This window comes from Archocentrus centrarchus, chromosome 6 (genome assembly GCF_007364275.1).
Source record: "Archocentrus centrarchus isolate MPI-CPG fArcCen1 chromosome 6, fArcCen1, whole genome shotgun sequence".
NCBI lineage: Eukaryota > Metazoa > Chordata > Actinopteri > Cichliformes > Cichlidae > Archocentrus > Archocentrus centrarchus.
The window spans coordinates 27,136,937-27,160,078 of NC_044351.1; the positions used below are offsets into that span (position 1 = coordinate 27,136,937).

The following is a 23,142-nucleotide window of genomic DNA, read 5'->3' on the forward strand; positions in this document are numbered from 1 at the left end:
CATGATTTGGTCCAGCGATCACAACATTCACTAAAATCGAATACAAGTTGCTTGTCACCTATATCAAAACAAACGCATTTCTGCTATTTCAATACTCCTACATTTTATTAAGACTTAAGGTGCTATAAGATGGAATCATTATTACTTACAAACAAGTACTTACAACATGAATAGCCCAAGTTGTACCTGTCTCCTGAAATCATATGATTTTTAGAAGCAGCTTTGAAATATACAAGCATAAACCTACTGGGGTATTTAAAATATAGAGTTCTAAAATTACAAGCTAACTTGACTGTTCAAAACTGTGGTTGTATAATTAATGTTGTGTGATGTGTAGATGCTGGCTGAAATTATCCCAAATGCCCACAAAAGGGAACTCAGACAAACAGACCAGACACCAGTGTGGGATTTTTAATGGACTCCTGTGAGACATTATGACAATATCAGAAAGCATTTATCAAGAGAGTATTTCTCTTGTCTCATGAGACAGCCCCAGGCCTGACAAAACATATACATCTATATTTGGTCTTTTCATGTTGACTTCACTCTTCTTCTCCCATGCAAATTATTATCTTCTGGGCACAAGTTATTCTATGTACATGTAAGAATATTTACATTTTAAAATAATGATCCTGTGTGCATTCAGTTAATTGCTCTGACAAGAAAACGCGTTGTTGGTATGAGATGGGTGTTTGTGTTTACACATGCACAAGATATCCTCAGTAAAAACATAAAAATAAAAGCTTTTTTATAGAGCCCTGGCAGCGGGTGACAATACTGCGTGGTTGTTTTTATTTGGTAAACCCGAAGTGACTGAGGCACTAGTGAAGGTAGATAGGTGGTAAGTGTTACCACGAATGAGATTTTCGCAACGCAGTGCTTAAATGTAGCACCAAGCTCGCCCTCGCCGGCTGTCCAATCAGAATCCAGGAAGCTGGAGCGCGTGTGTTGCTCGGGCGTGCGGATTGAAGCGAATACGCGTGAGTGACGCGCCTGGTGAGAATTCCGCTCATTTAGAGGTAAGACTGTTGAAATATCCAGTAAGCACACATTTATCAGTAATGCTAGCATATGTTTCCGTGTTGGGGTACTACCCTTTGATTCTGAGCTATCTAATGGATCCGGCAGACCGCGGGTTAACTGTCCTTACGGTACTTTTGTCTGACTCTGGTGTTTTTAATTCACCCGCGAGCTAACCGAAGCTAGCTTGTATTAGCTTGTCAATGCGGTCGGTGGAAGCTAGTTGTTGTACCGTTATCTGTCGATACATAATAGACACGTACAGCTGCTGCTCAGCCTCCTCATTCTCATCGTCTTGTTACAACTGGTGGCAATCTAAAATGCTAACCTTTGCACTTGGTTTTCACAAAACCATTGTTCTTAGCACGTTGGCTTGTAGTTTCTTGCTACCTAGCTGGCTAACCCGGTTAGCTGCTGTCAGATCTTTGGCACGCCCATACTGTGCTTACAGCTATGTGCTTGTTCGTGAGCTGATGCTAGCGTCTACATTCATAACATATTGCCCACAGGTTCCCTGACTGTTAGAAGCAGCAGCATTTTATACTTGTTGTGAATGGGGAGACGCTAACTTTGGTTGTCATAGCTTACCCCAGCTGCTATTAGCATGTCAATGCGTCATCGGCCTGCGCTTGCCCAACACTGTTGTTGCTCTAGATCGGTCGAAGTTAGCTCAGCTGGTCTGCCTGTCACTCTTCATCACCGGTTTTAATTTTGAGCCTTCAACGCAGATTATTTTTGGTAGTGTAATAATGTCTCTTATTTACAAGGACTCGCTGATAAATATAATTGACAGTTTTTCATCATTCACTTTATTGCTACTTCTTAAAGTTACTCAATCACTTTAATTGCTCATGATCATCATATGACTAATATAGCTGAATTTCTCCTAAACAGAGGAAGGAGTTGACACTTGGTCATGGAAGCCAGTAAAGGTAAAGACATAAAAAGTGGTTTTCTCCGTGCAATTTTAAAGTATACGTCTAATGTGAACCTGTCTGTGTACTTGCTTTGACTCAGTACTTGTGAGCTGTTAAGTGTGTGTATGCTTTGAAGTAATTTCAGTACTTTAAAAAACTATTCAGCAAAGGGCAGATTTTCTGACCCTTTTCAGTCTGATTTTCAAAAGTAGCGCTCCACTGAGATTGCGCTTTTGAAGGTCTATACTGATCTTCTAATGGCATCTGATGCAGGGCATTGTTTCTGTATTCAATGCTTGACCTCAGTGCTACCTTTGATACTGCTGACCATAATATTTTACTTAACAGGCTTAAAGTTTTGGCTGGTATATCTGGCTCAGCACTAGACTGGCTTTCCTTCTATTTGTCTGGAAGGACTTTTTCTAGTAGGGCTAGCAAGTTCTCCTCTAACACTTCTCCGGTAACCTGTGTGATTCCTCTAGGCTCGGCCCCAGGTCCATTATTATTCTCTTTTTACATCCTTCCTTTAACCAGCATCATTAATATTTTTACTGGCATTTTTTTATTACATAATTTTTATGCCAATGCTATTCAGCTGTATATGTTTTTTAAATCTCACCAACTGGATAGGCTGTCCACCCTAGTTAGCTATTTATCCCAGTGTGCTTGGCTCTCAATTACTTTATTTTAAATTCCAACAAGACTATGGCCATGATTATAACTCCTATTGAAATATATTGTAAGAATCAGTCAAATGATTGCTTCATTTTGTGAAGTCCAGTGTTCATAATCTCAGCATAATATTTGATTTTTCTCTGGGCATTGATTCACATGTAAAATCTATCTTGCATTCTTATTTCTTTCATTTAAGAAACATCCCTAATTGGTGAGCTATAGTGCGATAATGCCCTGTTTACTGCCTTAGAATTATAACCTTTTTTATGCATCCAAGCAGTGCAAAATGCTGCAGTCAGGCTTCTTACACATATTAGTTAGCAAGCGCACATGTTTGTTATCACAGTGTGAGATGAACACCACTATTAATGTTGTCTGTTGGTTTGGCAGGTAAAGGGGATCAAGGGATGCAAAATCCAGGTGGGCTGGGTGACAGACCTGTCAGCTTCCACTTCTTGGAAAGGTCAGTGCAGCTGAGCTGTGATACAGCTACCTTTTTTAGATATGAGATAAAAATGAAAACATTGTGATTACAGTTTATTGTTCGTCTCATTGTCTGGACAAGTTTAGATGGCAATTCAAGAAAATTGCACATCCGTCAGCTTTGCATTAAAGCTGATCTTAACTAAATAATTTTTAGAGGTTCAGTGCCCTTTGTCATGTTGACATTAACGTTTGAACAAAACTTTTCACACGTAGAACAAAGCCAGTTTTTGGATTGTTGCTTGCTCCAATCAGTAGAGAAATGTATTAACTGATACTATGAGCAATTTCTAACAGCTGATATAGAATCACTAGATTTTTTTTTATACTGCCACAACAAAAAAGCACAAATAAAATCACATCTGATCTCCTAAAACCATGATTAAGTTGTTCCTGCCCCTCTGGGTTGTAGACTCTCACAAAATGGTCTAGGATTACAGTTTATCTTTTTTTGTTTTGTTTTTTTAATTTTGACACACCATTCTCATGTTTCTCTTCCCTTATAGCATGCTTCCCAAAGCAGTGAAGAGGCGAGTGCATGCCTTGAAAAGACTACAGGTGCAATGTGCTAACATAGAAGCTAAATTCTATGAGGAGGTCCATGAGCTTGAGAGGAAGTATGCTGCCCGCTATCAACCATTGTTTGACAAGGTACAGGAAATTTAGTTTTTAATAACAAAACTTTTCCTTTTACTAGTTTCACACTAGACAAATAATTTCCATTACTCTTTGTATGCTAAGGCAAACAGCAAAAACTAGCTTTGGAAATACATTTGATATTTAAGAGGACAAATCTCTAAGAATTACTTGTGGTGCTCCCTACACTAATGGGTGTTTACATATGTCTCCGGTCTAACCAGAGGTCAGCGAGGCTTCATCCTTGGTGCTAAATTGAAAACTGCCACAGCAAGTAGTTGACTATCCTTTTGTCAGTCAAGGCTATTTCCAGAGATAGTGACAAGAAGTCTGCCATTCTTAATCACACTGGAGAGTGACAGCTGTAATCCTGCTGCACCTGTCCTGTGTCAGTCCTTTTCTCAAATGGTGTTGATGTCAGGCTGCAAGCTGAAAATAATCCAGTCTTGCCAGATGAATGTTTGCCCGCATACCAATATTTTACAGAAATGTACGTAAGTCTCTATTTGAAATGTTTAACTTCACTATAATGTTTCTCACAGAGACGAGATATCGTCACAGGAGCAGTGGAACCCACAGACGAGGAGTGTGAGTGGCACAGTGACAGAGAGGAAGAGGAGGAGCTAGCTGTAAGTATAAATGTGATTCGCCTGTAGAACCTGATCTTGCATCTACTGGTTTTCTGAAACAAAGGAACAGGATTGTGTTGTTTTTGTTTGTTTTTTTTTACTTAAAACCAAACCTGAATCTCAAATAATGTCGAGTGTACTGAGATTGGCTGCTCTAAAATAAAGTCTCTAGCAGTGGATTTAGACTATGTTATGAAAGCATTATTATGTCATTACGCATTACTGTAATAACAGAATGGAACTGACCATTTTTGGGTTGCGTGAGTGGAAGTAAAACAAGGTTTTAGGAAATGTGCTTCTAATGTAATCTTGCTGCAACCTGAACTGTCTGATTATTTGGAGAAAATTCTATCTGGTAATAAATAATGATCTCAGTGAGACATCTTTAATGCTTAAAGTAAATTTAGATTTTTGTGAACAGTGGATGTTGATCATCTCTCTGCCCACTCACTACAGGAGGAAGTAAAGGAAAAAGCTACTATTGAGGATGCAAAGAAAGAAGAAGCCACACCAGAGGAAGACCCAAAAGGCATCCCTGAGTTCTGGCTCACTATATTCAAGAGTGTGGACATGCTCAGTGACATGCTACAGGTACATTTCAGTGATTGATAATCCTGTTAACCATTTTGCCTATTTTGTGAATGGTAGCTCGAGTTTCTGACTTGGCTGTTGATCTCCTAACAGGAGCATGATGAGCCCATCTTAAAGCACCTGAAAGATATTCAAGTCAAGTTTTCTGAGCCGGGAGAGCCAATGGTCAGTGTCAGCCAGTGACTATAATTATACTTAGATATCGTTACATTTAGCTTAACTAAGATTTAAATCACTGTGTCAAATGGTCTTTTTGTTCTTTCGTTCTTAGAGTTTTACATTAGAGTTCCACTTTGAGCCCAATGGTTACTTCAACAATGCAGTTCTCACTAAGGTCTACAAGATGAAATCAGAGCCTGATTCCTCAGATCCTTTCTCATTTGAAGGACCAGAGATCATTGACTGTGAAGGGTAAGAGCCAGAGCACATAGATATGCTTGTCAAACTGTGGTCAATATGTGATGTTAAGTTTTTAACTCAAAAATAGATCTGTGGTTTGTGCAGTATTTTTGTTCACTTTTTATAATATAAATCTCTGGCTTTACATCCCACGTATCAGCCGCCTCTTCACTGGTCTTCCTTTTTTTTTTTTCTTTTTTTTTTTTTTTTTTTTTACCTTTTTCTTGTGCTTTGCTTTTTGCCACTTCTCACATTTTCATATTTCCTTTCTCTAGCTGTCAGATAGATTGGCACAAGGGGAAGGACGTGACAGTGAAAACCATTAAAAAGAAGCAGAAGCATAAAGGGCGTGGCACTGTCCGCACTGTTACCAAACAGGTCCCCAATGACTCTTTCTTCAACTTCTTTAACCCTGTCAAAGGTAAGAACACACACAAAAACAGATGCACAGAAAATGTATTGGATTTCTCTAGAGCTCTAAACGTGTCATTCAAGGCAGCTTCTCCTTTCATAAAAGGAGTTGTATAGATCTGCACAAACACCTCTCTGAAATGCCGACTTGTTCATAGCTGCGAGAAATGATACACCTACAAGACAGTTTACGTGTTCACATGCAGGTAGTGTAAAATATTGAAGCATATAATGTTAACTTTTAATGATGTATTCAACTAAAGTGAACAGCAGGTGGCACCAGACTCATTGTATCAAATTGTTCGGACACTGCCATGTCATAGGTGGAACAGTCTGTGTGACTGTTGCTGAGTTTGAACTTTGTACATGAGTCAGCTTTGGAATTTTTATATGAACTTTGGTTTTACCATTATTTCCCAGCTTAGAGAGGGTGGTGTTGTGATGCTAATTAGTGAATTTAATGACTGACACTGAAAATGTGACACAAAAAAAAAAAGAGTGGAAAAAAAAAAAGTTTATGGTAGCAACTACCTTTAAAGACATCATGCAATTTATTGACATTATTATTCCTAATACAATATTTTTGATATTGGGTAACCTCAGTGGTACAGCTGCCCCATTGAAAGTGAGGCAGGTCAGTCTCCATTGAATAAATATTAAGTGAATAATATAGTGACAGTTGGGATAATCTTGAAATTAATGAATCTTCTTCAAAAGATCATTAAGTTAGGGCAGGATACACCTACAATGACTGTATCATCTTTCTTGTATAGACAGCTTACCTGACTGACATGCCCAGACTTATTCTAACTTTGAGGAGTTGACCTGATCACTCATTGGCTGAGCAAATGTTTGTCTTGCTGGTTCAGTCATAGACTTAGTGTATTACTAGTAATTACAAATACTCGAAATCTTTATCAAGTGTGTTTGGGTGTGCAGCTCTTGGGCTGTAATGCCCATTAGTGAATAGACTAATATTCACAGATCATATGGGCATGCACAAATACTGCATGCGACTTAATTGCTGTGCAGACAATCGATATGTCAAGATTTATTGAAAGATTTTATTGGAAAGTAGTTGCCAGAGAAAATGTTGGCTTTGGCATACACTTCATTTTTCACCATGAAATGAATCCAACTTTTAATATTGTTTGATATCTACATCTGTCCTTGGAGGTCATTCATTCTCATTAGTTATTAGAGGATGATGGAGGGCTTTGATGAACGGGGTTCTGTTGAACCCCACCCCCAGGGCTTTCAAATTAAGCCGGCGGCACGCGCATTTTCCACCTACTCCACCACTCTGCGCCGTCTACTTTTTAATTTTCCTAAAAAAATTTCTTTGTGCCGTCCGCCATCTCCATTTCCAGCGCCACGTGGACACACGTAACAATTTTTACGTTCTTTCTATCTGAGTCATATGATTGGTTCACGACTGCCATGTGACTATTCATATTGTCTGCTGCCGTCATGGCTTCGGTCTCGGTCATAAGGCGCCTGCTACTTTGGCATGCCCCCCTGCTACTCCGAAACAATTTGAAAGCCCTGCACCCCCCATTTCATTTTGTTTTTTCTTTAATTTGTCACTCATCTTACAGGGGTTTTTGGGTATCGCTTAAAGAGTGTATGTTAATACTTTTCACAAATCATTTAATGTAAGCAGAGCTAGACTAATAATTAATTTCCTTGATCTTTTTATCGATCAGATGTCTTTATGTATTTGTTAGCAGAGTAATGTTAATATAGAAATGAAAGTAATGCATTTTATAAATCTCTCTTGCATAGTTCTTACAATACTAAAAAGTACATATTGTCCAAATCCTGCTTGGTATATACACCACACTGCTTCAAAAACACTAAGTTGAGCTAGAAGTCTACGCTGCACCATGAGGAGGGCAAAAAAAAAAAAAAAAAAAATTGCTGTTGACAAACTTGTGTTAATTTCTCTTTTCCTTCCCATCCTAGCACTGGTAGAGTTATATATTTAAAAAATGGTAACAATATGCCACTTTTTACAATTTAGAATGCTAGTGTAACAAAAGTGCTAAATTGTAATGTAGTCCAAGCAGGACTGTTGGGTGGGATTCTGCTGTTAAACTTGTGAAAATCACCTGTGATATTAAATATGCTAATATTGCATTGGCAGGCAAAGAACTGTACATTGTTAAGGTTGTCCAATCAAGATGAAACTCAGATGCAAATAACACTGTGTGCACAGCTTATAGAAGTGTAAAGTGTCAAGTTTCCCCTAATACAGCATTGTTGAAGGAATAGGAAGGGCTGGATGATGTCACCTTTAGTCAGTTTGTTTGCATCAGGGTGAGGGAGCACAACGGTTTGCTTATGGCCTGTTTTTACCCTCTTATACTTTTAAATCCTTTCTGCTGTCAGTTTAATTCCTTGTCAATTTTATAATTTTTTCTTTTTTTTACCTTGCAGCTCCACCAGATGGAGAAATGGTGAGTAAAATGTTGCTAAAATTGTTCTTCATAAAGGCATTATTGCATCTTTAATTCTGTTCCGTTCGTGTGAAAAGTGTCTCTTCTATTTTTGTTTTATAGGATGAAGACTCTGAGTTCACCCTAGCCACAGACTTTGAGATTGGTCATTTCTTCCGTGAAAGAATAGTTCCCAGAGCAGTGCTGTATTTTACTGGAGAGGCCCTGGAAGATGATGAGAGTGTGAGTGTTTTCTTCATGCATGTGTGCTGTGAGATACAACCATATAAAAAGCTTAAGTGACAAGACGGATGTTTGCAGGCTGACTTTGTTTGTTGGTGGTTTTTCCCTATTTGTTTGTGCAGTTTGAAGAGGAGGAGCTGGAAGAGGGAGATGAAGAGGTGATTCTTTGTTCACTAACAAACACTCCATTTGATCAGAAATGTCAAAAAGCTGTTTGCTGACCTTCACACAGGACCTGGCCATAATAATTAAATTATAGTAGTACATGTAAATGTATATTTTTCTGAATTTTTATTTGCATTTCCTAGTATTATTTTCTGTTTGTGTCTTAGGAACAAGATGACGAAGGTGATGAAGATGATGATGAGGGAGACTTTGACCCCAAGGTCAGTTTGCATCTTGCTCTTCCTTTTGCTATCAGTGATCACAGTTTGAACCTTTAGGTCCTCTGTGTGACTTAATTCTGTCTGTGGTCATGGAGCCCCTCATTCAGGCCGAACCAGAGAAAAGCACATTCAGAGGAAGTAATGGCAACATTATTAAATGGTACTTAGTGAGCGCCTCCCCATTGGCATGAACTGCCCACTATTGTGGACTAATCATAGGATACAAAGTATTGAAGATGTATGCAAATGTCTACATTATAAGTTAATGTGTATAGAAACTTGTTTCCACTACTACAAAAAAACTTGAAATTTTGAGATAAAAACCTGAAGCAATTATCTCAAAATTGTGACTTAATTCAGAATTTCGAGTTATTTTCTCAGAAGCTAGTAAAATTTTTAGATAACTTTAAAAGATGTTTATTTTTTTTGCAGTGGCAGAAACAAGCTTCCACATGTGAGCTTTTAACCAACTTGATCACATTTGTGTTCATATAAAGGAGTGTTTACTCTGTTCCTAAGTGTCAGCAACACCTTCAGGATTAAAGGAACCTGTCGTATTCTTTTAGCATAGCTTGTCCTCGGTTTATAGTGTCCCTAATTTGTAATGATTGCCTTTGAATGTTTCAGCTTTAGTCTGATTTTGTTCTCAGTATTTTTAAAAAGCAATGAAAGCCAAATTCTCTGGATTCCATCTGTAGCTTCGTTGCATCCTGCTGGGAATTAATTTAACTGAAAATGAAGTTGGTTTCTAAAATGATGCAAACATTACATGTCCTTTGACTAAAGCTGGCAGGTTTTCTGTCTAAGCCAGTGTACATGGCCTGTTGTGTAAACAGTGGAAAAACCATCATGATACGAGGGTTCCCCGAATTTGGTTTCTAATTCCATGCTACTTGAAACAGCTGCTCAAAGCTGATTATCAAGATTTAACTTCAATGTCATGACATATAAAATGCACAGAGCATCTCAGTGTATCATTGTATTAGGAGCATCTCAATATCTCAAGCAGCTGTTTATGAAGATTAGGCAGCGATATTCTTAATGTCCCGTGTTGTGCTAAAACTGCTGAATATGTTACAGATTACCAGGATTCTGGTCATTTGCATAACCTGTACACAGGTTAAATGTAAAGCTAAATATACCACTCATTTTTCCCAATCAACTGAGACATGCAGTGCAGTCAGCATGTAGTAGGCTTTCTAGTAGTTTTGACTTTTTCTGTACCCATTTCTTTCAGGCTCTCAGATTTTAAAAAAACAAAAACAAAAAAAAAAACTTGTGTGATAACAGTGACAGAGTTGTTTATTTGGGATTTAGCTGATGGTGTTGTTAAGGTTACTATGCTCTGTTTATGCGATGTTCCTGTCTGATGGTGAGGAAAGGACCGTGTGGCCTGTAGTCATTTTGTAGGTGTGATGACTGATTTTATTGACTAGTTCGGGGTTGTTGTTGTTTTTTTTTTTCTTTGCCATTTCCCTGCTGCCGTCTCCTCACTTGATTGTTTTTGCTTTAGAAATTCTGAATGCTCATTCGCTACCTTCAGCAATGTTTCACTGTACTTTTCGACATTTTTGAATGTGATGATTAAACTTGTTCATGCTGTTGTCTCTCCCTCCCCTGGATTACCCCCCCCCCTCCATTACAGGCATAATCAAACATTCTCACCCCATGCATTTCTAGGTAAGGGAGAAATTAGGATGGTGTCCCACATGCATCACACTTGCTCGTCCAAAGGCTTTGGGTTATTCTTACTGTCCTTTCTTCTTTACATCCTTACTTTTTAACAACATTCCACGGTCTTTAGCACTCCCAGTTTATATATTGGGTAGATGGCTTCTGTTCTTAGTCCTCTGTTAGTTTCCATCCATTTATATTTCCTGCTTTAGACTGATCCCAGGTTTCTAAAATTGTTCCCTTTGCTGTAAAACGAACAAGGTGCTTCCTTGAGCAACTGCTTTCTTGCTAGCTGATGTTGAGAGGCTTCATTGTGTTTTGTTGTCTAATCTGTTTTGCTTTTTTGTTTTTTCTCTGTTCCCCGCAGAAAGAACAGCCCCAGCCGGCTGAATGCAAACAGCAGTAACCTTGGTGATCAGCGGAGGTGGAGACCTGCTGTCCATCAAATCAGTTGTTAACCAATCAGCAAGTCCTGTTACTCGTACAGGCTCCACCTTTTTACAAACTCATCTGAACGCAATAGAACGCAAACCAAACTGCGTTTTTTACTATGTGCATGACTTCTTTTTCTTTTGTCTTGCGCCCATCTCACCCCGTTTATTTGGCTTCATTCCAACCCAAAGCAGAAAGTGACTTGACTCTGTTTAAATTACCACAGCATCACATAGGAAAAGTCGTCTTCTCTAATAAGGTTGAGTAGGTTACTACTGCCAAACTCAGAACATCATTATATGAAAGAGTTAAAAAAAAAAAAAAAAAAATCAAAAAGATTGGATCCCAAACTTTAGTTTTCATGGAAATCGGTCAGTTACTCAGGGTTTTTTAACACCAACACGATATGCGAGTTTACCAGGAAACTGCTGAACAAGTTTGACTTAATCTTTCTCTGGGGGTTGCGTTTTCATTTGATAGTTTTTTTTAAAGAGACATACAATGTACCATTTTGAATTTAATTTACTTTTTTAAATGTTCATTGTCATGTCATTGGACTATTTATTCTGGTGTCATGCAGCTATATGATACGGTGCATTTTGGGGAATGCTTTAAGGCCCATCCGCAGTTATAGGCTCAAATCTTATATGAGCTTAGCAGGTCAACAAAACGTGAATACTGCCAAGTTTTGTTTTGTTCTGTTTTCATTTGTTTTGTTTTTAAACTGTCAAAATGCATTCAGACTGAAGATTTGTGTTCTGCATTACTAGTGCTCACTTCTGCCCAAATACATTGGGGTAAACAAGCATTTACACTGAGCACACTACAATTATAAGACAGGCATGTGGTTATGCCTCAAAGCTGTCATATTGCTCTTCCCTGTTTCTTCCATCACCCCTAAAAATGCTCCTTTCTCTTGTGTTAATAAGCTCAGTAAGAATAATTTTTAAAATTACAGTGTTTGACAGGAAAGGCCAAAAAAACAAACTTTCCCCATCACATTCAGTCTGAATATTCCCCTCACAGATGACAGATTTAAACAGACATGGTGGCTGATCCTTAACCTTTTTGTGGCTGTTCATAAGAGAGCACTTCTGGTATGTATCTAGAGCTTAACAGTGTCAATTAGAGTGGAACAGGGTGCCGGAAGTGTGGATGAAATGTAAATTCTGTTGCCAAGAAGCCAAAATGAAAGACACCATCTTGGTTCATTAAATTGTTTGCCAATTGTTATTAACACAGTGTAATCTAATTCAGCATTTAAAGTTGTTTCAGAATATATAAATATTTGTTATTGTCTAATGAATCAGTAGAATGTGGGGGAAACAGATGATAGAAGGTGTCAATGTATTTTATGTACTGCACTGGCATTTTGGCACCTTTGCCTGATGGTGGATCATCGACAGCAAAATATTACCCACCCCTTCGCTCTTTTTAAAAAGAAAGATTGTAGATCTTGGACTGATCTCCAAGCCACGGTTGACATCTTCAAATCTACGCATTGGACCGTGTGCTAGCAATGGCCTTAACTGGTTCTTATTCACAATTTGTTACTTGCGCAATATTTCTTTTCAATTTGTACAGTTAGTTAAGATATTCTATTAAAGTTGTGCGACATGGAAATGCAAATTTGTTGTCTTTTGTGTGTTTGCATTTAGTCAAGAACACAGGTAACCCACTGCTTCCATAGGAATTAAGAAAGTAAGTAGTAGTCAGGTGCTCCTAATCAGAAGTCAGTTATTAACTGAGCATAAGCAAATGTGAGCAACCAGAAGTGTTCGGCAGCTTGCCGGTCTGGAGCATTCAGGTGTGTGTTAACACAATGCCAATGGGGAAAATTTTCACCAATGATCTTAGAGAAGAAACTGGCACCCACTGAGTGTTAGGTGTTTTACAAACAAATCCAGTATTCTGCAGTGAGAGATTGACAAGTGGAAAACAGTCTAACCAAGTGTGAACAGCCCAGCAAATTCAACCCAAGGTCAGAATGTGTAATACTCAGAAACTGCAAAACAACCCAAGAGCTGCATCACAGTACAATTAGACTATTGAATACATATGGCTTCTTTAGAAGGGCTGCCAGTAGAAAGCTGCTTCTCAAAGGAATATCAGCACAATTTAGGTTTGCAAAGTTGCAGGTGAACAAACAGTACTTCTGGAGCAATGCCCTTTGGATAAATGATACCAAAGCAGAGATGTTTGGCCACAATGCACAGCAGCACATTTGTGGAAAATCAAAAAAAAGTGTCTCAGCACAAACACCGCATGGCGGTGGAGGAGTGATGATTTAGGCTTGGACCTGGGCACCTTGCAGTCATTGAGTTGACCATGAACCAACAAATCTGCAACAGAAGATTTGAATAGGCTGAAAAAGAATCAAGGTGTCGCATTGACCCAACCAGAGTCCAGACCTCAACCCAATTGGAATGATGTACAGAAATGAATACCAACAAACCTCAATGAACGGAAACAATGTTGTAAAGAAGAGTGGGCCAAACTTCCTTCAGAACAATGTAAGAGACTGTCCTAAATTTGTCTTACTTAAACCTGTAGACACTGATGTATATTTGTTCCTTGTGTCATATTAAAATGAATAAGGCATATTGCTTCTCCACTGAAGCTGCTATGTTGTATGCTGGTAAAATTAATGATGTTGCTGTAGAGTGAGTGCTCAGATCATTTTTCTCAGGAAAATGCACATGCTGTTGAAAGCGCACCAGGTGATGATTTGCAAATGATTGGCTGAAGATTTGAAGCATGCAGTCGCAGGCTCAACATGTTGAGCAGATCAGATGAGCCTTTTGTCCATCACAAACACCATAGTGACAGTGTTAAAGCGGCTTGGTATCCAGGCTGTGGGAATTTGGTTTTGGTCTGTCCAACCTCAAGCAAGGCAACCAGTTGGTCTGGAATTCTGTCTTGCAGATACAGAAAGCATGCACACTCCTCTAAGAAACCCTTGTGATACATTGTGGGAGATAATGGCTGAGTACTCTGAACTTTCTGGAGGAAAAGATCAACACTGTGCTGACACATGGGTGCTTTCTTATCCTGTCAACTCATCAAGCAACACCTACAGCTATGTGTTTATGCCTCTGTCTTCATGGGAACATGAAGGTGACAAAAGAAATTTTTTTGGATTAAATCAAGATTGTGACAAACACATGCTGGTAAAATATATGAAGGGAATAAGTAGAAAGCTCTGAATGCTGATACCCCCATCCTTCAGCAGACAATCCACAGACTGAAGTCTCTACTGTAATTTTGGGGATTTTGCTCTAAAGACCTGTGAACAAGACACCATTCATACTGAGGCTGCTGTGTGGGGGTTTGAGGATTGCCTGACTGTAACAAGGAGTCCATTTGTGCCTGCGTTTCATGAACTGGGCCGGGGAGAGGGAACTCCACAGTGGAGTCATGATGGCTGCAAACACTGTGCACTGAAAAATGATATTGTGTCAATTAGATATAACTGTATATTGGACAACCCATGGGATATATATAAATATATATATATATATATAGAGAGAGAGAGAGAGAGAGAGTAAATGTTGCTTTTTTTTTTTTTTTTTAAAGGAAGAAGCTACAGTGAGGGTTTATCATCTGTGGTCTCTTACTGTTGCTTTGTTGTTTAATGTTATATTGCATTCATAGATCCATAGCCTGATGGGACTGATGGGACTGATGAGGGGGGGGGTCTGAGGATATTAACTTCCTATTAACAAACACATACAGAAAAAATCACTTTACAGAGCTCTCAGGGAGATGGATAGTTGTGCACATATTCACAGCAGCAGAACAAAAACAGAGGGGTGGAACAAAGAGGAGTATTCAGATTATTCTGACACCTCCTGCCATCGTCTCATCCTTATCCAGCAGAAGTGCAAAGGGTGCAGTCCTCCTCCAGTCTTCCTCTGAGCTGCAGCTGCACCTAACATCCCACTCTTGGCCTCAAGGTGCTACTGGCAGTGTTCTACGTGTATGTGAGCACCAATACAAGTGTGCTTGAATAAGATTGTCTGTGTGGGGTCTTCTGTATCGTCCCCTCTCATTCGGAAGTGATGTTTGCCAGACTGAGTTCCGGACAGAGAGAGAGAGAGCGAGGGAGAAGGGAGTAGAGAGGCGCTTTATGCTTGTGACACTGGGTTGGTGTTCAGAAATGAATGAGGTTAACTGGAGGCCTGAAAAAAAGAGACTATTACCTCTTAGATCTGATCTTACTGATGGTCTTGCACACACTGACTACGGACAAAGATATAATTCGAGTCATTTTAATCCTATGTATGTAACTCTAATTCCACTTTTTGGCCCTGCCAGTGGAGTGGCAACATGGATGGTCACCAGTTTTGTCAAGTAAATAGTGGTAAAAAGTGACTATTAACATGCTAGACTAAAATGATAACATTATACCTGCTTAGGATTCAGTCTTGTTTAATGGAACTCACCTCACAAGTTCAGATGTTTACACAGTAACCCCCTAACTTCAACTACACCAGATGTTGCAAAACCAGCTTTTCAATGGATAACTTATGCATGTGACAGTAAAAAGACAATCCAGTTTGCTCACTCATCATCAGAGAGAGAAAGCTGAAATATTAAAGATACTGGCTCTTCACACTCCTGGTAGATGCCCATGACCAGAAAATGGAGGAATGATGCAGGGATCATACAGAGGTAGGCATCCAGAGAGGCAACCAGAATAGATGAGTTGCCAAAAAGATTAAAAATTAGTTTCAGTCAAAAAAAATAATATCGAAGAACATTTGAGGCATAAAGTTACAGAGGTTGAGACAAAGAAATAACTTCAAGTACAGGCTGTGATCATACACAAAAGATCATATATAGGTTATCACAAGTAGAGGGAGAAGTTAAAAGACTAAATTTCAGCCAGAAACTATAATAGTGAAACCAAAACTTGAGGTGCAATAATATGTGCAGTCCAAATCAAAGATCTGCAAATGAATGAACACTAAACATGCAAAGTGCCAATTCTGCTGCCGCAGTCTCTGTTGACAGCACCTGCAATGCAGTATCAAAGCCTGCCACACAGGACTCATGGGAAACTCTGTTCAGGCAGGCCAGCATCCAAAAAGAGGGAGAGAGGAGCACACTCTGCTCCCATAGCAAGACTAAACACGGCTGTGACTAACACACCAGCCTGGGCTTCACAATAACACTTTTTGTTTGAGCGTCATATGTGGGCATCAGGTGATGGAACTATGAGGGAGGGGGGGTGTTGACAGCTGTTGGCCAAAATACAACCATTTTTCTCTTTTTCCTTTTTGGAGTTTACCCAGCATGCACCGAGCATGTCCGGTACCTGACTGGCATGTCTCTCTCACTGTGGGAGGAAAACCAGAATGGCAGCGTGGGGAGAAGCTTTCATAGAAAAGGCTCGGCAAGGAATCAAACCCAAGCTGACCACAAAATAAGACCACATTCAATGAAACAAAGAAGCATCATTTAGAGTCGCGGGGGGGAAAACAATGCCAAGTACCAAATTTAATGCAGCTGCTATCAGAAAGTTCTGCACAATCTCTCATATTAAAGGCACAGTTTGTCTTCTTACGTTTATCTGTATGTGCTTAAGGTAGATTATAAACAATGGCCATTATAACCATGCTAATCTTCTTTGCTTTTACTGCATTATCACGTTTTTACCTGGTATGTCTGGGAAAGCAAGCTTCACACCCAGTCACAGCACAGCAGCAAGGCTGCACACCTCTTTGTGGATTTGTGAATGGGTTGACAAATGAATGGTGAACTGGGTGTGGCCCTTGTTACCTGAATCACACGCCTTAACTTCCGTGCATAGATAAATCTGTCAGTCAGGCATGGTAAACATGAACCGGTATTAAGTTACATAAGGAATGCAGCCATGACTAATTTAAATGTATGTAAATCGTGCCTCAAGCTGTTTTGTTTCAGGTTAAACAATGTCTGTGACTAGGTTTGAGTTATTATTATTATAAAAACTTCTAGGCTTGTGTGATCCCAGAATATTGCATCTCATATTTCGAGGGGAGTCTTGAAAAATGAGTTAGTTGTAAGTAATCATTAAAATGCAATTTCCTCATTCATTCATCATCTTCTTACTCTTTCTTGCGCTTTTATACAGATTATCTGACACCAGGGCATTTCTTTGGAAACAAGCCTGCATTGTTTCTGATGAACACAATGGACAAACCACCTTTTAAACGAATCAAAGTCATGTGTCAGAATTAGCATGAAGCCAGAAACTCTGAAATCCGTGAGCAAAGGTTTAAGTGTCAAGTGTAAAACCGGTCCACACATCCTGCTCCCACCACAGACTGGTTTCAGTTGCATGGAAAGACTCTGGGTTTATCATATAAACTGCAATGAAGCTGTGCAGGCAGTGAGTGAATGCTACATTCCTGGCTGAGAGAAGGATTGCAGACCTGCATACCTGCCATTCTTCATAGAGCAAAATTGTCAAGAATGAGGTACTGGACTCTTCAAGTGACACCCAAGATCACATCTCATAATACTTATCCATTCATGAGAGGTGCATGAAGGAAATGTGGCTATCATACACAGCATTGTTCATGTTAATTTGTCTTGAATGCATCATCATGTGTGCAGGAAACTTAGTGAAGCATGTTTTGTTCTGTCTTGGCATCTATGAATCTGTTCATATTTGCTGGAGTAAAAAGACCAGTTCATTTCAGTTTATATAGTTATAAATCATGACACATGGCATCTTATTTAAAGGAGCTTGCAGTATAATAGAAAGGAGTCATTAGCTGTAACTTAATAATAAAACTGGAAAGAAAGTGCTGCAGACTCTTTGCCGTGATCGTGTCCAGTTCATAAAGAGACTTTGTAATGTGTACTGAGAGCAGCCATGTCTGTTTTTATTGTTCTCCTCCTGCAACATTGTGTGTTTGACTTCACGCTGCCCTCATCAGCCATTTGTTCTTTTTCCCACGCTGCTGAATGCCAGCTTAGCCACATACACACACAGAGCTTATCAGAACAATGCCTCAAATAGCTCTGGAGTCTCATCACAAGGGCATGTCACCAAAGAGCAGAAGAGGATGTGTGTGTGTGCGTGTAGGCGGCAGGGCAAAGCCATCAACGTGTCACAGTATGCAGCTGTTACCTGTGGGCTCTGCTGTATCTGTAAGTAGCCATCCGTACTGCTCCCCATTGTTAGACTGACTATGTATAGTTCCCTGACTGTTGGAGGTTTTCCCAAGCTAATGCATTGAACACATGCAATATATGAACACTAATTCACCTGTACTGAAGCACAGATATATGCAGGTGAACTACAAACTACAACTTTCTGTTAACAGCCAAGTGCAAAGAGTACCATCTTTGTTTTTTTATAACATCACCATCAGTTAAACGCCCACCGTCCAATTGGGCATGTTGCACCAAGAAGAATTTCTCAGATAACTGCTAAAACACCATGTACATCTCTAAACATTCGTTCTTAGCAATAATGACTGCTAATTACAGCAGAAATTAACTGCTTTAAAGTTTTCAGATCAAAACATAGCCAAGTTTTTGGTTTTCCTTTTTTAATTTTTTTAACTGACATGGCAATCCAGCTTCCTAGAATATATGTCTGGTCAAATGGGGTTTAAATATAGTACAGAAACGACACACATGCTGTATTACTTCACTGCTCCCAAACACTACCTGTGAGGTTAAAAATGCTGATCAGTACAGTCAATTACTGCATAAATCTGCATAAATCCTAGGACATGATACTCTTAATTTAATGGCTTCCTGAATTCTGATTTATATATATATATATATATATATAAAAAAATTGATATCTTCATTGTCTACAGCAAATTATTTTTCTTGATAACTTACCTGAGATCTGTGACTTTAGAGTTAAAAAGGAATAATTAATGATCTATTAATTTTATTACACCAACAAACTTCTAGTTTACTTATAACTCAATTATTCCATTTCTAATTAGCGTTCGGGAGTAGAGGACACGCAGTCTCCTTTTTATATGGATATCTAACATTTGCTGGTTTATTTTCAGCCCAAATTAATTGCAGCAGGGTTCAGTAAGTCTGTCTGTATTTTATTCTGTGCATTGTGTTGTGACTCACTGTGAACTCTCAGCAGCTTCGTGTCCCAACATGACTACCAAACTCTGGGTTTTTCTGGTCCTTCCACCTGCTGTCTTATCACACCCATGCGCCCATGGCTACAAGACTGTGTGACACTGAGGCAAACAAGGTTAAAAGAACAATAAACTTCAAGTTCTTTTACCTTCTTGCCCACATTTTAACTGTTCATTTTGTGATTAAAGCCCTCCCCCATTGTTGAAGTTTTCTCATTATCTGACTTCCTCCCCATATGTCTCTGGGTGATTTGTTTTGTCTTTGCAGAGACAGCACGAACCGGAGTACACTGATTTGAACCCGAGGTTGTCACAACACACCTGCAGAGAGAGCCATCACACATCCCAACTCCCTCGAGAAATACTTGTACTTTCCCACAATCCTGAGAAACAAGGAACACAATGTCACAGTTGAGTTTTGCTGCGGCCTGAAGTCTGCACTCACATTACGTGGTTTGTGAACTTTGAGTGTATTCATTCCTGTCTACATGTAATGTGTGGAGAGTTTATTAGATGGATACCAAATCCGCTTCATGTGATGAAAACACTGTGTACTGTTTAAGCATGGTCATATCTGCTTTATCTGTTGTTTATCAAGCTTAGTTTTCATTTAATTTGAATCTTTTCTGCCCCTCTTTTTTCAGAACCCCACATAAAAAAAGTACAATAATGCTACTGAACATAATTTATTATACCCCAACCCTGCTGATACATAAAATAAACAATGATCCTTACAGATTGACACAACACACTCATCCACAAACAATCACTGGCCCACCTTTGGCAAGCAAACTCCTCCAAAGTAAGGCACTCCACAGCTCACTGAGTCACTGCCTGGGCACGTCTGCAAGGCTCCACCACTTTACTTCTTCAAACAAAAAGCCCACATATGCACACATGGATGTTTCAGAGACATAAAGCAAAGGCCTGGAAACAAAGGAAGAGGAAGAGGAAGGGAGGTGAAGAGGCAGTGGTGAACCTTTTCACTCAGCAGAAGCTGGCTGACTCGGGACACGTGTGGTTTTGTTTTCTTTGAGGTCAGAGGATTAAACTGACCACCACATGCCACTGTTGCCGTGTCTGAACTTATGTCAGAATTGTAAAGCAGACAGGATGTTGATCTGTTTGAAATTACTTGCCATGGTTACATCTTTGGTGCTGTCAGATCTATATGATCATGGTGGTGTGGATGTGTGAGGCCTTTTTGGTGGGCTTGTAAATCATAGGCACACAAAGCATTTTTATACCCATATTGTCCCCCAACTATTTACTGCAGAGTGCTGGAGACCTGGTGGTGAGGGGTGATGACATGGTATTTTTTATCTTTAGGGGAGATGTTTCCACAATGCGTTTGAGGGAAGACAGATAGAGAAGCCAACACAGGAGAGCCTGAAGTGGGTGCTGTAAGGACCTCTTCTGTTGTGCGCGCGCGCACACACACACACACACACACACACACACACACACACACACACACACACACACACACACACAGATGGTTTATATGAACTAAGGTCCCTGTTGTGTTTGTGTGACTGAAGCCCGTAGGGGATAGGACAGACTGCGGGCGGATAGTCGATGACATCTCCTTCCTTACCATCTCCCTCTGCTGAGTCACACGAGCTCCAAGAGTGCAAGGATACACATCCAGTGTCTGATATCAGTCTGACATGAACAAACAGGACTGGATAAGTCATGTGACTTTGTGAGCCGCACTGGTCCGTTGGTGAAGGAGCACGGCATAGGCGTGGCAGGAGACATGATGATAGCCAAGCAAACACACCTTAACAACCTTATCAAAATGCATCAGAGTCATTCAATATAGCTTTTGTTTTTGGTCACCGGTGCCTCAGGATCAAACTGTGAATCATCTCCAAAAGTAGGCCGGAACTATAGAGAAAGTTTATTTTTAGATCTAAACTTAGTGGATAAGATTTTTTTAAAGTTAATTTAGCTTAATATCAAACTAAGAAAATATAAAAGGTATGTAAGTTAACTCACATTTGACTCTAACTCATTAATTTAATGACCTCACAGTGAATTATTGTTACCTGTGCATAAGAAACACACTTTTTGTTTGATTCCTATAAGTTTTTACTGGTATGACTGCTGAGTTTAAAATACTTGTACTTTATTCTGACATTCAAACACAGGAATAGCAAAGTTTACATGGAAACACTACTGAGCTGAAGCACGTTTAGTCTAAGTATCCCCTTTGAAAAGGATCACCAAAGAAGAGGGTGGGGTAGAATCTACTTGGCACTGTTTAGGGTCATAAAAAGAATGAATTGCCAGGTTGTCATGGAAAAAGGCTGTTTTTTTAAAATTTAACAGAGAACTTAACTTCCTCTGAATTTACTGCTGACATTAGAGGTCAGACTGACGTGCACGGCTGGCCCCCGCTCACTCTGTGTGCACATCTGGTAATTAAAAGATTGACTCACGTGGTGCGGACTGGTCAGATATTTAGACTAATCTCCGCAGTAGGATGTGGATTACTAATTAACATGCTGCCAGTGCAATTAGGTCCACGTTAGACTTCCTCTACTTCCACCCACACACAGCCTTGAATTACTCCAGCGGCAACTGTTGATGCATTCTCCAACCATGTGACGTCAAGAGGGAAGGGGTGAGGCCAGAGTACGCTATAAATGCCCTCTAGTACCTCTGGTTCATTCACAACTACACTCTGGATTACCAAATCAGCTGTAGAGAAGCTCCTTCCTCGGGCGACTTGGACGACCCAGTAGGAAAAACAGGGGGTTCACAAACGTGTCAAACATAAACGATGAAAATGTCAGCGGCAGAGATCTGCCAGGTTCTCAAAGAGGGAGAGCTGGAGAAGAGGAGCGACAACCTGCTCCAGTTTTGGAAGAGGAAGACGTGCGTCCTGACCACGGACAGCCTCAACATTTACGCCGACACGCAGAAGCGCTCCAAGGGCAAGGAGCTTAAACTGCAGTCCATCAAGAAAGTGGACTGCGTGGAGCGCACCGGCAAGTTCGTCTATTTCACCATCGTGACCACAGACAATAAAGAGATCGATTTCCGGTGCTCCGGAGAGGACAACTGCTGGAACGCAGTGATCACCATGGCTCTGATTGATTACCAGAACAGAAAGGCCATCCAGGACTTTAAAACGCGACAGGACAACGAGAGCGCGTCGCCGGGACAGCAGGAGAGGCGCATGGCGAGAGCGCCATGAGCCACCGTGGGAACGCCGACAGTGAACTACTCCTAATATGGTGAGAGACACATCATGAAACATAGCTGACACAATATATGAATATAAATATGAGTCATATAATCTAAAAATAAAATCGGTGGTGCCACCAATCAGTAAAAGTGCTTTTTAAGTTGAAACTAATGGCATGTTTTTAACCTCCCACAGTGTCATTGTGGACCATACAGAAATAATATGCGGACCAAAAGGAAGGCGAAGTTATCCGGTCCAGAGATGAAGGATTGTTCGAGACTGAGTTCTCGGAGAAAGGGGGCAACTGATTTAAATCGACACTTTCAAAGACCCCACCACACAGGACTGAACTCATGAACTGTCAAAACTATTTCATGTTTGCTCTCCGGGGAGGAGTGACTCCTAAAACCGCGATGTTAATTTATTTGTTTCCAGAATATGGTGTTACTGGCAAACAGCTCATGTCATTTAAATTATTTCAGTGTGTGTCATGTGTGTATTTATTTGAATAAATATCAGTTGTTTTTGACATACTCCACGATCTCTTCTGCTTTTATTTTATTTTATTTTATTTATTTAGTTGTAATTTTTTTTTTTTTTTTTTTTTTATCAACGACATATATTTTTTTTCACTTGTTTAAAGGTCCATTAATATTCAATTACAACATTATAGAGTCTGGTAACACTATATTTGACTCTCAGGAGCACTTTTCACCGGAAACGTTTCTCAGTAAATACCAGACATACAACCGTAAAAAGGGAGCGGAGGACAGGAAAGTCCCTTTCGTCTTTGCTGTCAGGTGGAATGTGACTCTTTATTGTTGGGCAGGGCTACAGGCATGAGTCATAACTGATAAGCAGGGCCTTTCGGGACACTTGAAAGACCAGACTACGTGTGAAC

General features: G+C 39.8%; 2 protein-coding genes across 5 annotated transcripts; both read left to right on the forward strand.

The window, feature by feature from the left end:
• The first annotated feature begins 913 nt into the window (after positions 1-913).
• On the forward strand, positions 914-12,563 carry nap1l4a (nucleosome assembly protein 1-like 4a). 4 transcript variants are annotated; one of them, XM_030731273.1, is made up of 15 exons: positions 914-1,019; positions 1,915-1,952; positions 3,003-3,075; positions 3,602-3,746; positions 4,274-4,360; positions 4,817-4,951; positions 5,045-5,116; positions 5,223-5,362; positions 5,626-5,771; positions 8,201-8,220; positions 8,323-8,442; positions 8,565-8,600; positions 8,775-8,828; positions 10,474-10,508; positions 10,870-12,563. In XM_030731273.1, the coding sequence occupies exons 2-14, from the start codon at positions 1,937-1,939 to the stop codon at positions 10,477-10,479; spliced, it is 1,050 nt and encodes a 349-aa protein (XP_030587133.1). In that variant the 5' UTR covers positions 914-1,019; positions 1,915-1,936; the 3' UTR covers positions 10,480-10,508; positions 10,870-12,563. The 4 variants fall into 4 exon arrangements, with proteins under 4 accessions (XP_030587133.1, XP_030587131.1, XP_030587134.1 ...); XM_030731271.1 differs by lacking the exon at positions 10,474-10,508; XM_030731272.1 differs by lacking the exons at positions 914-1,019; positions 10,474-10,508 and adding an exon at positions 1,026-1,040.
• A 9,135-nt stretch (positions 12,564-21,698) lies between these two features.
• phlda2 (pleckstrin homology-like domain, family A, member 2) lies at positions 21,699-22,775 on the forward strand. Its single transcript, XM_030731967.1, has 2 exons — positions 21,699-22,290; positions 22,437-22,775. Exon 1 carries the CDS (start codon positions 21,834-21,836, stop codon positions 22,248-22,250), a length of 417 nt encoding a protein of 138 aa, XP_030587827.1. The 5' UTR covers positions 21,699-21,833; the 3' UTR covers positions 22,251-22,290; positions 22,437-22,775.
• The last annotated feature ends 367 nt before the right edge of the window (positions 22,776-23,142 follow it).

Excerpts from the sequence above, each read along its gene's own strand:
- nap1l4a (XM_030731271.1), top strand. Across the intron at positions 3,747-4,273 it reads ATCAACCATTGTTTGACAAG|AGACGAGATATCGTCACAGG; the intron begins GTACAGGAAATT and ends TGTTTCTCACAG. Across the intron at positions 4,361-4,816 it reads AGGAAGAGGAGGAGCTAGCT|GAGGAAGTAAAGGAAAAAGC; the intron begins GTAAGTATAAAT and ends CACTCACTACAG.
- phlda2 (XM_030731967.1), top strand. The coding sequence starts at position 21,834 with ATGAAAATGTCAGCGGCAGAGATCTGCCAGGTTCTCAAAGAGGGAGAG.